Source organism: Lytechinus variegatus, chromosome 15, assembly GCF_018143015.1.
Source record: "Lytechinus variegatus isolate NC3 chromosome 15, Lvar_3.0, whole genome shotgun sequence".
Lineage (NCBI taxonomy): Eukaryota > Metazoa > Echinodermata > Echinoidea > Temnopleuroida > Toxopneustidae > Lytechinus > Lytechinus variegatus.
In genome coordinates this window covers 25,329,599-25,344,953 of record NC_054754.1, presented here as the reverse complement: position 1 = coordinate 25,344,953, position 15,355 = coordinate 25,329,599, and the positions used below count along the sequence as shown (strand labels likewise).

Here is a 15,355-nt window from a genome sequence, read left to right as displayed (position 1 = left end):
GAAGAGCGCTCACAAGGACATCTCTGCTATTTCCACAAAAACTTGTTACCACGGCAATGTCTCCGCCTACACCAAAATCGATAGGCCGCTTCGCTATACGATACTCGACCTTCATGCCAAACTTGAAGATGATCGGACAAGAAATGCAGCTGATAGAGCGCTCACAAGGAAATCTCTGCGGCGACGGACATGGCGGCGCAACAAGGCCAAATCCACAGTATCCTCCGAACTGTTATTCTTAATTTCTCATTAATTAAAATTTAATACATGATTATAAATCTTCTTCTTCAAGCTACATTGACTGCATCCTTCAATCCTGAAGATTCTCGCAGTATAATTGTAGTACCAGGGCCGGGCAGGTGCAATACACCGGGTGAACACCCTACTCTTGATGAATAGTGTATTGGTTTTAACGTGCATATAGGTTGTGACTCTCTTATACACTGGACCAACATTTGCGTCCTTTCCGATGGACGGAGTGTTTTCTGACTGCATTCACACCTGTACTGAATACAGTGGTGAGGCACGCTAACACACAACGCTATAGCATCAGATTTTTGTTAGCCGCGTTTCGGCATGAGCGGGACTCGCGTTTCCGTTTTACACCCTGGCGAAGGCATTTTCCGGAAAAGTAGCCAAAAAGCGACTAGTGAAGAGTCTACACACGTCGCTGGTTGCATGCAGCGTGCGACACAGGCTAGTCCACCGCATGCAATTTGCACAGTTACTGATCAGAGCACAGAGTTCCTCGGCACTTCATGTACAGAGAGAGCGGCAGTCAGGAGTGAAATCCGAACATGCTTTTGCAGTCGCGTTGTTTATGATAGTTTTTTTTTCTAAAAAATAAATTATTAACTAAATGAATAGAATGACAGGCAAAATAAAAATAAACAGATACTTATAATGGAAAGACAAACTGAAGTTTGATGGATTGATACACTTAGAAGCTGCCGAAAGATAGATATAGAAGACTGATAAATATATAGAGACAAGATAGACAGATAGATAGATAGATAGATAGAGAGAGAGAGAGAAAGAGTGGATAGATAGATAGAAAGAGAGAGAAAGAGGGAGAGATGGATGGATAGATAGATCATAGAGAGAGGGGGAGAGACAGAGGTCGATATATAGAGGGAGAGGGGGAGAGAGAGAGAGAGAGGATAGATAGAGAGAGAGAGAGATGTTGTAGATAAAAATATGGACGGACAAAGAGAGAGAGAGAAAAAAGACAGACAGATGCTAGAGAGGGAGAGAGATAGAGAATTTGAGAGACAGATAGATAGATGTTAGATAGATAGAAAGATAAAGAATGAGAGAGACAGAGAAGATAGACAAATTAACAGATAGATAGATACATAGATAGATATATAGATACAGAGAAATAGAGAAAGACAGACAGATGTATAGAGATAGATAGATGAGAGATAGATAGATAAAGAGGGAGAGAGACAAAGATTATTAACAAATTAACTGATAGATAGATAAGTTAAAAAATAGATAAATAGATAGAGAGAAATAGAGAAAGACAGACAGATGGATAGATAGATGGATAGAGAGATAGATAGATGTCAGATAGATCAAGAATGAGAGAGAAGAGCGACAAATTAACAGATAGATACTGTAGTTACATAGGTAGGTAGAGAGAGAGAAATAGAGAAAGACAGACAGATGGATGGATAGATAGAGAGAGATAGAGAATTTGAGATAGATGTTAGATAAAGAATGAGAGAGACAGAGAAGATTATTAGATAGATACTGCAGTTACATAGATAGATAGAGATAGAATTTGAGAGATAGATATATAGACAGATAGAGAGAAAGTCAGACATCAGCAAATCGGCAAGGCAAATGATCAAGGCAAACATTCGTATTGAACCTGGAAAGTATAAGCTCAGCTGCATTTGAAAGTACGGTATGTTCTGCGGATAACTTCGGTGCGGACTTTGGATCGCGCGCCCATCTGATATAGATAATGTAAACAAACGTAGACGTAGACTCTTCACTAGTCGCTTTTTGGCTACTTTTCCGGAAAATGCCTTCGCCAGGGTGTAAAACGGAAACGCGCGAGCGGGACTCGAACCCCTCACGTTGAGATCTACGATCTCATCCGAAACATGCGCTCTAACCGACTGAGCTACGTAAAATAATACTAATTATTTATAATCACATATTAAATTTTAGTATTTGTGAAATAATTTTCATCTATAAAGTGTTCTTCAAAACGGCATCGCTAACTGGATGTACCTCATACATAAGCTTGGGGCTATTTTCTAATTCAGTGGGCTACTTTTTTTTATCGCGTATCAGCAATTACATTACCTTTTGACATTACGAGACTCACTGTGACGCCTAACAGGTCAGAACATTTTTTTTAGCTCCCGGTGGTGGGGGAATGCCCTACAGGCCTTACAATAATCAACAGTGATCCAACCATCAGAGTCGCCTTCAGCTTCACACACTTCAGATTTGAGCCAATCGAGGCCCCAAGACTTTATTGGCCGATTCAAACATTTAAGAAATCAGATTTAAATGTTTAAGTGTGTTTTGACACCCTAACTCCACATCCCCTTTACAACCATACACACATGGGCTTATTTATTTTTCATCTTTAATGAACAATGAACCCCCGCCAAAAAAAATCTAAATAAAATTAATGAATAAAACAAAAATATAAAGGAGAGAGGGAGAGATGGAGAAAGAGAGAATTCAGATCAATTAATAAATTTAGAAAAAAGAAAAAAAAATCATGGTTAGAATCACGGGTGTAGGTGAGTGTTTGTGACTATGAGGTGCACTTGGATTGCATTTAAATTATGTTACAGAAATGAAATCAATATCTTACTCAGTCTATTCAAATTCCAACACATAGCCACAGGCTATGTACATGTATTGTAGGTTCATGTACCTTAAGTTTTTCACAAGTTATTTTGAAAACGCAGATCTCCACAGAAAATGACTTTCACTCTGGGAGAGTCTAAATTCGGTGAAAATGTATTCATTACTTAAATATTAATCACAATGAAGAAATCATAAAGTTTTTTGACAGTTTTCAAAAATTTACATGAAATCTTAACTCTATCTGAAACAGAAAATCACCATCACTTAGGCCATTACTGATAGAATTCTCACCCAGAGCTCTGGCAGAGAACATGAGCTCAAACTGGCTAGCTAACAGCATGCAAGTACCACACTCAAGTGCACGGCGTCTTCCTATTTTTTTTAGATTGAGCCTTGTTTGATGATTTACTGTCTGATATTTATCCCTCTTCAAGAAAGAAATTAAAAAGTTATAATTCACAACTATAAGCGAAGTGATTTTGGATTACTAATTCTCCGTTTTGACAAGCAAAGACAGCGACTGTGAGGATAAAAGACTCTCACATCGTATGTGCTGTGAACATGGATTTATATCCTGAGCAATTCAAATTACTATATCACAGAATTGTGATATCCAAAATGGGAAATGTGTGCATTAGATATTTCACATGGTGAAGTATGGAAGAACCATGGTATTGAAAAAGAGACGCACTTGGCAATTTGAAACTGCTTATCGTAAATTGCAAGTTACTTGATTTTAGCTTTCCAGATATTTAAATTTATACATGTACGATATGGCTTCGCTGCTAGCTTCTAAAAAGCCTGTGCTAAAGACTATGCGTACTCTGCATCCATTAACTGGGCGTTGTGGCGTGCGCCTGTAATCCAAGCTGTAGGGAAGTTACAAACTGATGCAGAGGTTCGAAGTTCGAGCCCTGGGGAGCATTTCATGAAAGGACTTGTCAGACGTTTTATCCGACAAGTCCCATTTTATCCGACAGTTACTATAGTAACAGTGCCTCTCAGCCAATCAGAATCAAGGAAAGATGTCAGATCTGACAACTTGTCAGACAGAAATGTTGATGAAACGGTCCCCTGGTCACGTCTTTCGGATGGTGACGTTAAAGGTCGGTCCAGACGTAAATAATCATATCTGATTGATACACGTCTGACAAAACTCAAATACACACACACACACACACACCATATTGCATTGCGCGTTTATTTACAGTCGCGAAGCTTCAGGTGTTGCGGAACTCGGCTCGGATATTGCATTGACCGTTCAACTTAAAGCTGGCAAGGGCGATAAAAGATGCGCTTGCTCCGCCGCCGGAGAACGTAATTGTGTGAAGTATTTTTTACATTGTCGATGGTATTTTATTGGAGCGATTATAAAGTAAATAGTCGCCCCAAAGCATTGGGTTTTGAGAATTTTTAGGGGCGATTTGGGCTGCATGTCATTGGGGCGAAATCGCCCGTCGCCCCCGTGTAATTCCGACGCTGGCCAGTCGATCCTATTGTAATTGCGTTGTCGTTGTGTACATGTGGATCGATCGAGGGATCTACACAAGACCGGTCCAGTAAGAAAACTTAATTTTTTGACATTTTTATTGACCATTTTATTAAACCTTCCTATACACGATTCGGACGCTTGCGTCGCGTAACGTACGTGGGTGAAGAACAATTGAAAACAAGATGGCGGCGTATGATCGGGCAATTAAGTCTCTTCCTTCTTATCATGATATTTTTGTCATTTTTTTAATGAATTCTTGTCTAAAAATAAAATCCATAGCATAGAAATGTCGGAAAATGAAGTTGTATCCCATGTACATGATTTAGGGCTAGATCTTTGAAAGTAGAAATCTCCGGGGCGAAAGTTTCAGGTTTTGGCTTCCTACACGCACATGTATAGAACAGATCTGAAGCCCTGGCTATTCGTTAACCCAGGGAACTCCCGCCCGCGTAGCAGGCGGGAGCCCGGGTGGGTGTTTCATAAAGCTGTTGGTAAGTTAAGAGCGACTTTAAGAACGACTGGTGATCATTTCTTGTAGCAAATGGTATATCCATTGGCGTCGGTTTAGCGCGTAAGAAAGGTTCACCAGTCGTTCTTAAAGTCGCTCTTAACTGAACAGCTTTATGAAACGGCCCCAAGGACCGTAGGTGTAATTGACCATTCTTACCTGACTAGCGTGAAGTATGGTCAAAATAATTCTCCGAATATATAGTTAAAACAGAAATCAAGCACTTACCACGATTATATGGATGAAGGTCTAACGAGTGGCAGTTTCCTGACATCTGGGCACAAACTGGAACCTCAAAAAAAAAAAACGAAAAGTTCTCTCCTACCCCCGTCTCGATCGGCCATTTTTTGTTATGAATCGTAACAAATTGGCCAATCAAGACTGGGGTAGGAGAGAATTTTTCGTTTTTTGAGGTTCCATTTTGTGCCCAGATGCCAGGAAACTGCCACTCGTTAGACCTTCATCCATATAATCGTGGTAAGTGCTTGATTTCTGTTTTAACTATTTATTCGGAGAATTGTTTGACCATAATTCACGCTAGTCAGGTGAGTATGGTCAATTATACACGTATAAGGTCCTGCTCCTGGGCTCCCGCCCGCTAAGCGGGAGTTCCCTGTGTTATGGCTTCGTATGAGAGTAAGTTACGTTAGTAAATGATTTTTACTCTCTAGAAGTCGCCTGGTTACGACGGCTACGGTGATGTCAAACTCTGAGTCTGAGCGGCTCGGCCAATACAAAATGCAGGAAGAGGAAACACATCTGCATGCGTGGGACTGAAGTTGAAAGTCTACTCACAATTAGTTGCCTTTTGAAGCTCTTTTATTTCTTCTGTACTCAGTTTACTTGATCCATTACCCATTTTGGATTTGTGGACACTCAAATATGACACAATTCCAGCTTTTCCAATATCCTAGGTCGGCCTTATCGTCATCCAAGTCACTGGGGACGTGTGTGTGTGTATATTTTGAGTTTTGTCAGACGTGTATCAAACTTGAGACACACCTCAAAATATCAGCAATCTTTCAATAGAATCCGCGGTTGGAAGATTTTCAAAAGATATCTATTGTTCGCGAATCGCGATGCGAAACGGGACGTGCGAAGCTTCTCACTGAGCGGGGACTTTCTTCCACCAGACGTTTTCCCATTGACACAATAACATCTGACTCGGACACTTTTTCAAACCACAAAAATATTCTTTTTCTTTTCACTCCTGTGGCAGTATGTTCTTCCGAGTTGATGAAACAGTGATCAAAACGTTAAATAAGACAAAATTAATAACACTAAAAACACTATTTAACTGTCTAAATACTCCTCGTGATCCGAGTCCCCTTCCCGTGTTGAGTTCGTCTACAATTTCCCATAGGAGGGGACTTGGATAACGAGGAATACTATTAGTCGTTATCCAAGTCCCCTATGCAGGACGAACTCGGCACGGGAAGGGGGCTCGGATCACGAGGAGTATTTAGACAGTTAAATAGTGTTTTTAATGTGATTTTCATTGATTTTAATGATTCTTATTATCGAAAATATTCATTAATCATGTCTATTAAACTGTCTAAAAGTGGCAGAGTGGTTTTGAAGAGGAGGGAAATGAGGGGTAGATGAATATCAACGGGTTAATTGCCGTTTTGTATTTTTAGGAGAGGGGACTTGGATCACAAGGAGTATTAAGACAGTTAAATAGTGTTTTTAATGTGATTTTCATTGATTTTAATGATTCTTATTATCGAAAATACTAAACTGTCTAAAAGTGGCAGAGTGGTTTTGAAGAGGAGGGAAATGAGGGGTAGATGAATCAACGGGTTAATTGCCGTTTTGTATTTTTAGGAGAGGGGACTTGGATCACGAGGACTATTTAGACAGTTAAATAGTGTTTTTAATGTGATTTTCATTGATTTTAATGATTCTTATGATCGAAAATATTCAATAATCATCCCTAGGAAACTGTCTAAAAGTGGCAGAGTGGTTTTGAAGAGGGAAATGAGGGGTAGATGAATCAATGGGTTAATTGCCGTTTTGTATTTTTAGGAGAGGGGACTTGGATCACGAGTAGTATAGTTTAGTTCAATTCTATCGATCTTAATAATTCATCATCGAAAATAGGAAACAAGTGACTTAGTAGTTTAATTCGGATGAAGGGGGACTTGAATCACGAGGAGTATTATAAAGACATTCTTTTTACCTGACGATGGAGACAGTTCAGAGGGAGATTTCCAATTTGATAAAGCATAATCATGACAAACATATATATTGAGATTTATTTATATAGCATGATTAAAAAGTACGACGAAACGAAGCTGTATACTGAAAAGAAGTCGATGCAACGTAAATTATGGATAAACGAAATAAAGCAATGACTGAAGAGTGATATACTCGGGGCCGATTTATTTAGTAAAAACGTGATAGACGAAATAAAGCATAATCATGACAAACATATATATTGAGATTTATTTATATCGCATAATTAAAAAGTACGACGAAATGAAGCTATATACTGAAAAGAAGTCGATGCAATTCTGATTTATTTAGTAAATTAGGGATAAACGAAATAAAGCAATCCCTGAAGAGGGATATACTCGGGGCCGATTTATTTAGTAAAACTGTAAACGAAATAAAGCAAATTTGATAGTGTGAGAAACATGTAAAGATGAATAAAATCATGATTTATTTATATGAAAAGTGCTAGTTTACGAAACAAAGCAATAGAGATTGAAAAGAGGATTCAATTCTGATTTATTTAGTAAATTAGGAATCAACGAAATAAAGCAATTGAGACTGAAGAGGGATATACTCGGGGCCGATTTATTTAGTAAAAATGTAAACGAAATAAAGCAAATTTCATAGTGAAAAACATAAAAAGATGAATATAATCATGATTTATTTATATGAAAAGTACTAATTTACGAACTAAAGCAATAGAGATTGAAAGCAGATGCAATTCTGATTTATTACGCCAATAAAGTAAAGACCAAAGATTGTAGAACGCCGCGTACGCGGCGCTCTACAATCTTTGGTTGAGATGAAAAGAGACAAATCGCACACAGCTAGGAGGTAGGTTGGTAGAAACAGGTAGGACATGTTTTACGTTGTGAAAAATTGTCCGTGGATCCAAGTCACCGGGGACTTGGATCACGATAATGCCCCTAGGGGCCAAAAAGAAGGGGGAAACCAACTATCTGAGAAAGCCGTGAGCAGAAAGACTGCATGCCTAGCGACGCGACCGACGGGTATCCATTCTCAGTCGTTCTCTGATTGGTCAATTAAGACAGTGCGGTGTACGTGTGTTCCGTGTGTGTATATGTATGTGTAATGATGCAGTAAATGTGTTCAGTGGACGTGTGGGCATAGAGTAGAGACCCAGTCGTTTTCTTGATTTTAACTTTACAATAATAACGATCAGGGATAAGTTTATTTTTTGCAGTGTGTGCATGTGAAGGATATTACAGGTCTTAATCAGCTGACTCTCTTTCAATTGAGCTTAAAAGTATAATGATGATTGCTACATTCCAATTATTTGACTTGATTGATTGAGAAAGGGTCTTATTTTTCACTCAGTCTATCAATCCTCTCATTAATTAAAGAGTCTTCACTTCATTACATCATTATGTCATATGTTTCAGTGTATAATGAAAATGGAAACATGACGGTCATATGTTTCAGTGTATAATGAAAATGGAAACATGCCGGTCAATTGGCTATATATGTTTCAGTGTATAATGAAAATGGAAACATGCCGGTCAATTGACTGATATAATATAAAAATGGAAACATGCCGGTCAATTGACTGATATAATATGAAAATGGAAACATGCCGGTCAATTGACTGATATAATATGAAAATGGAAACATGCCAGTCAGTTTACCATATAATTATGTATCAGTGTATAGTGAAAATGGAAACATGCCGGTCAATTGACTGATATAATATTATGAAAATGGAAACATGCCGGTCAGTTTACCATGTTTCAGTGTATAATGAAAATGGAAACATGCCGGTCAATTGGCTATATGTTTCAGTGTATAATGAAAATGGAAACATGCTGGTCAATTGGCTATGTGTTTCAGTGTATAATGAAAATGGAAACATGCCGGTCAATTGACCGATATAATATGAAAATGAAAACATGTCAGTCAGTTTACCATATGTTTCAGTGTATAATGAAAAATGGAAACATGCCGGTCAATTGACCGATATAATATGAAAATGGAAACATGCCGGTCAGTTTACCATATGTTTCAGTGTACAATGAAAATGGAAACATGCCGGTCAATTGGCTATATATGTTTCAGTGTATAATGAAAATGGAAACATGCCGGTCAATTGACTGATATAATATAAAAATGGAAACATGCCGGTCAATTGACTGATATAATATGAAAATGGAAACATGCCGGTCAATTGACTGATATAATATGAAAATGGAAACATGCCAGTCAGTTTACCATATAATTATGTATCAGTGTATAGTGAAAATGGAAACATGCCGGTCAATTGACTGATATAATATTATGAAAATGGAAACATGCCGGTCAGTTTACCATGTTTCAGTGTATAATGAAAATGGAAACATGCCGGTCAATTGGCTATATGTTTCAGTGTATAATGAAAATGGAAACATGCTGGTCAATTGGCTATGTGTTTCAGTGTATAATGAAAATGGAAACATGCCGGTCAATTGACCGATATAATATGAAAATGAAAACATGTCAGTCAGTTTACCATATGTTTCAGTGTATAATGAAAAATGGAAACATGCCGGTCAATTGACCGATATAATATGAAAATGGAAACATGCCGGTCAGTTTACCATATGTTTCAGTGTACAATGAAAATGGAAACATGCCGGTCAATTGGCTATATGTTTCGGTGTATAATAAAAATGGAAACATGCCGGTCATATGTTTCAGTGTATAATGAAAAAGGGAAACATGCCGGTCATATGTTTCAGTGTATAATGAAAATGGAAACATGCCGGTCCATTGGCTATATGTTTCAGCGTATAATGAAAATGGAAACATGCCGGTCAATTGACTGATATAATATGAAAATGGGAACATGCCGGTCAGTTTACTATATGTTTCAGTGTATAATGAAAATGGAAACATGCCGGTCAAGTGGCTATAGTTTCGGTGTATAATGAAAATGGAAACATGCCGGTCAATTGACCAGTGCATAATGAAAATGGAAACATGCCGGTCAATTGGTTATATAACATGCCGGTCAGTTTACCATATATTTCACTGTATAATCAAGTGGAAACATGCCAGTCAATTGACCATAATTTTCAGTGTATAATGAAAAAGGAAACATGCCGGTCAATTGACATGTTTCAGTGCAAAAAAAATGTCAGTGAGATAGTTGTAATTATAATGTTTTTTTATATTGTTGATTTAATATGGCAGAATGCTTAATGTCTGACAAGTTTACTTTTGAAGGGACTTATCCATATGAAAAAGAACTTCCACGCTAATCCCCTTTCTAATTCTCATGAGACTACATGCATGACCTTAAAATTCAATGAGTACAAGGGATTACCACGCTATTATTGTGTTAGGGTAATATTATCGGGGCTGATCGGGGGGGGGGTAATATGTGGAGAAAGCATATCAGGGACTTCAAGTATTTCAAGTTGTTTTAGTTTGATATGATGACATAAAGTGTAGTTCCCTATATAGCTATATATGTAAAGAAAGGTTTAATTCGGAATGTTAATGCGTTTTTTTTCATTTGATTTTTGTGTGTAGGAGGATATAACAAAGTTATTGAATTTCAAAGTCTATCAATATTTTGTGAAAACAGTATACTGATGCACATCGTCATGAATATTCATATTAGGTTCGTGGGCTGATGTCACGTATCCCAACTAGTTCCTTTTTCCTCAGTGTAAATTACACTGTAATCGTAAATGTTTCACTTTTCAGCCAACTGACCGGCAAGTTTCCATTTTCATTATACACTGAAACATATGGTAAACTGACTGGCATGTTTCCATTTTCATATTATATCGGTCAATTGACCGGCATGTTTCCATTTTCATTATACACTGAAACATATAGCCAATTGACCGGCATGTTTCAATTTTCATTATGCACTGGTCAATTGACCAGCATGTTTCCATTTTTATTATACACCGAAACAAATAGCCAATTGACCGGCATGTTTCCATTTTCATTATACACTGAAACATGGTAAACTGACTGGCATGTTTCCATTTTCATATTATATCAGTCAATTGACCGGCATGTTTCCATTTTCATATATATATCGGTCAATTGACCGGCATGTTTCCATTTTCATTATACACTGAAACATATAGCCAATTGACCGGCATGTTTCCATTTTCATTATGCACTGGTCAATTGACCGGCATGTTTCCATTTTCATTATACACCGAAACATATAGCCAATTGACCGGCATGTTTCCATTTTCATTATACAAACATATAGCCAATCGACCGGCATGTTTCCATTTTCATTATACTATATGACCGGCATGTTTCCATTTTTATTATACACTGAAACATATAGCAAATTGACCGGCATGTTTCCATTTTCATTATACACTGAAACATATGACCGGCATGTTTCCATTTTCATTATACACTGAAACATATGACCGGCATGTTTCCATTTTCATTATACACTGAAACATATGACCGGCATGTTTCCGTTTTTATTATACACCGAAACATATAGCCATGCAATTGCCCGGCATGTTTCCATTTTCATTGTACACTGAAACATATGGTAAACTGACCGGCATGTTTCCATTTTCATATTATATCGGTCAATTGACCGGCATGTTTCCATATTCATTATACACTGAAACATATGGTAAACTGACCGGCATGTTTCCATTTTCACATTATGCTGGTCAATTGACCGGCATGTTTCCATTTTCATTATAGTGGACATTCTATTTAATGTAATGAAGTGAAGATCTCTTTAATTAATGAGAGGATTGATAGACTGAGTAAAAAATAAAAGACCCTTTCTAAAACAATCAAATCAAATAATTGGAATGTAGCAATTATCATTATACTTTTAAGCTTGGAAAGAGAGTCAGCTGATTAAGAGCTGCAATATCCTTCACATGCACACACTGCAACAAAATAAACCCATCCCTGATCGTTGTTATTGTAAAGTTAAAATCAAGAAAACGACTGGGTCTCTACTCTATGCCCACACGTCCAGTGAACAATGTACTGCACGCTTCACGGCACTGCCTTAATTGACCAATCAGAGAACGACTGAGAATGGAAACCCGTCGGTCGCTAGCCAGCATTGTTTGTTTAGCTGCCGTGCAGTGATCAAAATTTTGTTGTTAAATGATTCGCATCGGCGATTTTTCCACTTAAGCAGACATTTCTCTTTTCGATTGTCTTCTCTTATCTCCTTCTCTCCTCACAGTGGCGTACAGATGGGGGTGTACTGTAGGGGGCTCTTCCAGAAGCGGATCTAGAGGGAAGGGGGAGAGTTGCAACCCCCCCCCCCAAAAAAAAAAAAAAAAAAAATCCGGGGACCATTTCTTTAAATCTTATCTTTTTTTTAAACTTGTAATTTTATGTTATTCTATTTCTATGTATTCATTTTATTTATTATTATAATTGTTATTATTGTTATTATTATTATTATTATTGTTATTATTATCATTATTGTTATTATTATTATTGTTATTATTATTATTATTATTATTATTATTGTTATTATTATTATTTCTTTTTGGAAGAGGGGGGGGGGTGGGCGAACAAATGTCACAGAGTCCCTTGCCCTCCCCCCCATCGGCTTATTTGAGGACACGGGCCACCGCCGAAGTGACAAGCTAGGCCAGCGTTGCCGAATCTCATCCCCAAAATCCCCACATTAAAGGTCAAGTCCACCTCAGAAAAATTTTGATTTGAATCAATAGAGGAAAATCAGACAAGCACAATGCTGAAAATTTCATCAAAATCGGATGTAAAATAAGAAAGTTATGACATTTGAAAGTTTCGCTTATTTTCAACAAAATATTTCTTTTGTTTTTTATTGTTTGGATTATACAATATTTCAATTTTTACGAATTTGACGATTAGGACCTCCTTGCCTGAAGCACAAAATGATAAAATATTGGAATTCCACGTGTTCAGGGAGGAATGAATCTTCATTTCTCATGACAATGACGAGAAAATAAAAAATGTTCATGCTTCATATAATAAAATACAAAAGAAATAGTGAGTGATGTCATCAACTCTCTCATTTGGACGTAACTGGCTCGTTCAAATAACTAGTTTGTTAAAAATAAGCGAAACTTTAAAATGCTATAACTTTCTTATTTTACATCCGATGTTGATGAAATTTTCAGTGTTATGCTTGTTGAATTTTTCTCTTTTTATTCAAATCAAGTTTTTGTTGGGGTGGACTTGTCCTTAAAAAAAAAATGGGGAATTGTTGAAGTCTTAGAGGATGAAAAATAAATATTTGGGAATGAAAATAATATTGAGATTTATAAAAAACGAATTTGCGGATTTTCTGTCAAAATTTGGCAACTTTGGGGATATTTGAAGTGTCGTTTGGGTGGGGATTTTGTGAAGATTTAACCTGGCAACGCACGCTGAGCTGGGCTGCTCATTTCCTGGATTACTTGTTAAGTTGCTCACTTTTTTATCAGTCTGATCTGAGTGTAGTGACAAGCAATATGGAAGCAAACAGGGCAAAGAATACGTAATATTTTTTCCTGTTAATGTAGTCAACATTTTCTGGGTTTTTTTTATTTTCATATTTCATTTATTTATGTATTTTCTTTTTATTTTATCTATACGTATTTATTTCATTTTATTTATCTATTTTTTTTTTTTTGGGGGGGGGGGTCAGACGACTTTTGTAGCAGGCTATTTATGTCTTTTTGTTGAGACATATTTATTTTTTGGGGGGTCAAAATTTCCAAAACTTGAAGTACGGTACAGTACTACAGAGTCATGAGAGTATTTCCCAATAAAAGGAAACCAGTTTCATGAATGAAAGGCTTAGTGTTATATTCAATTTTTGATTGTATTTTACTGTTAATTTAAGTATGATGTTTTCAGATTCATTTCCCATTTAGTTTATGATATACATGTATAGATGTGAATGTGAAGAAATGCGTAATTGCTTTGTTCTTATTGCCCCCAATTAGGGTCAAAGGTCAAATTGAGTCAAACATTTTTGAGAAAAATATTTTTTATATCAACATCAAAACCTGTTTCTAGAACCAAGCACTGATATTTCAAATTTTTAAGATACTTTTGAAATCACAAGTCCCTATTCTGAGAAACTTGGGTAGGCCTTAGTTATTTGTCACTGGATTAAGATCAAAGGTCATTTCAGATTAACTTTTATGAAAATAAAATTTCTGAATTAATTGAAAAGTACTTATACTTTTATTTTGAATAAGGTTTATTTTTTTTTTTGGTCATCAGATTGCACAAGTGACATTAAATAAATTAAGTTAATTTGGCAACGACCTCTATACCAAAAATAGTGGTGTTTTAGATGCAAGAAAACGCCATTTTTACACACAGATTTTCAATTTGTTCCCTTCTGTGGGAGGGGGTGTCCCCTCCCCCTCGCTCGCTCCGCTCGCTTGGACTCGGTCCCTACGCTCCCTCGCATACCACCCCGACCCCCTTTATAAAAAGCTGGATCCGCCCCTGTCTTCCCCCATCAAATTTTTCATGACCAAGGAAAAAAAAAGAAGAGAGAAAATAAAAGAGAGAAGTGTGAAATATGATATTATTTGCCGAATATTATGCCAAAATCTTCAACAAAAATTGGATTTTTGTAATAAAAATGTCAAAATTTTCGCTCGCTTTTATACTCACTCGCAATTACCTTTAATAATATTATGTGATACGCCATATCTAACGTTGAGGTCTTTGGTTAAACCATTCCAATTTTTTTGCTCATTACGCCATTGCTCCTCCTCCCCTCTCTGTTTCCTATCCTCTCCTCTTTTCTTATCTTTTTTCTTTTCTTATTTTCTCATTTCTTTTCTCTTTTCTTTTCTTCTCTTCTCTCTCTTCTCTTTTATTTTATTCAATTTTATTTTATTTTCCGTTTCCTTGTCTTTTTTTTCTTGCAAATGTGAATCACAAAGATATAGTTTTTGGACCCAAATGAAAATTATATAAACGATATGAAACATCTAGCCACTATTATTTTGATGATTTGATCATATTCAAAGTCGCTTGCGAAAACACTCGTGACTCGAGCGTGTTGTGCTATGTTGTGCTATGTTGCTTCCTTTATAGGATTTTGGATATATAGGAATTTGGATTTAGTCCTTTGGTTTTTTGCAATTGCTATTTTGAGGAAATTCCGGATAGCAGTAGGTAAGCTGTCATTTTTGGGCCTTTTATGCACTTTGCACTTTGAATTTCCCGCCAAACCACAATGGCGGAGAATCTAGCTCAGCGTAAGCCCCCAGAAGAGGAGGGGGATTTCAAGTTATAAGGAAGCTAAAATTAGCAAAAAAAAGATTGAGAGAGGGAAGTTTGAGTGA

General features: G+C 36.8%; 1 protein-coding gene across 1 annotated transcript in view; it reads right to left on the bottom strand.

The window, feature by feature from the left end:
* Positions 1-6,112, bottom strand: part of LOC121428370 (calcium-binding protein NCS-1-like) — a 61,534-nt gene extending 55,422 nt beyond the window's left edge. The window contains exon 1 of the mRNA XM_041624954.1: positions 5,634-6,112. Coding sequence (XP_041480888.1) covers positions 5,634-5,697 — 64 coding nt within the window. The 5' untranslated portion in view covers positions 5,698-6,112. The remainder of the gene's footprint in view (positions 1-5,633) is intronic.
* Between the last annotated feature and the right edge of the window lie 9,243 nt (positions 6,113-15,355).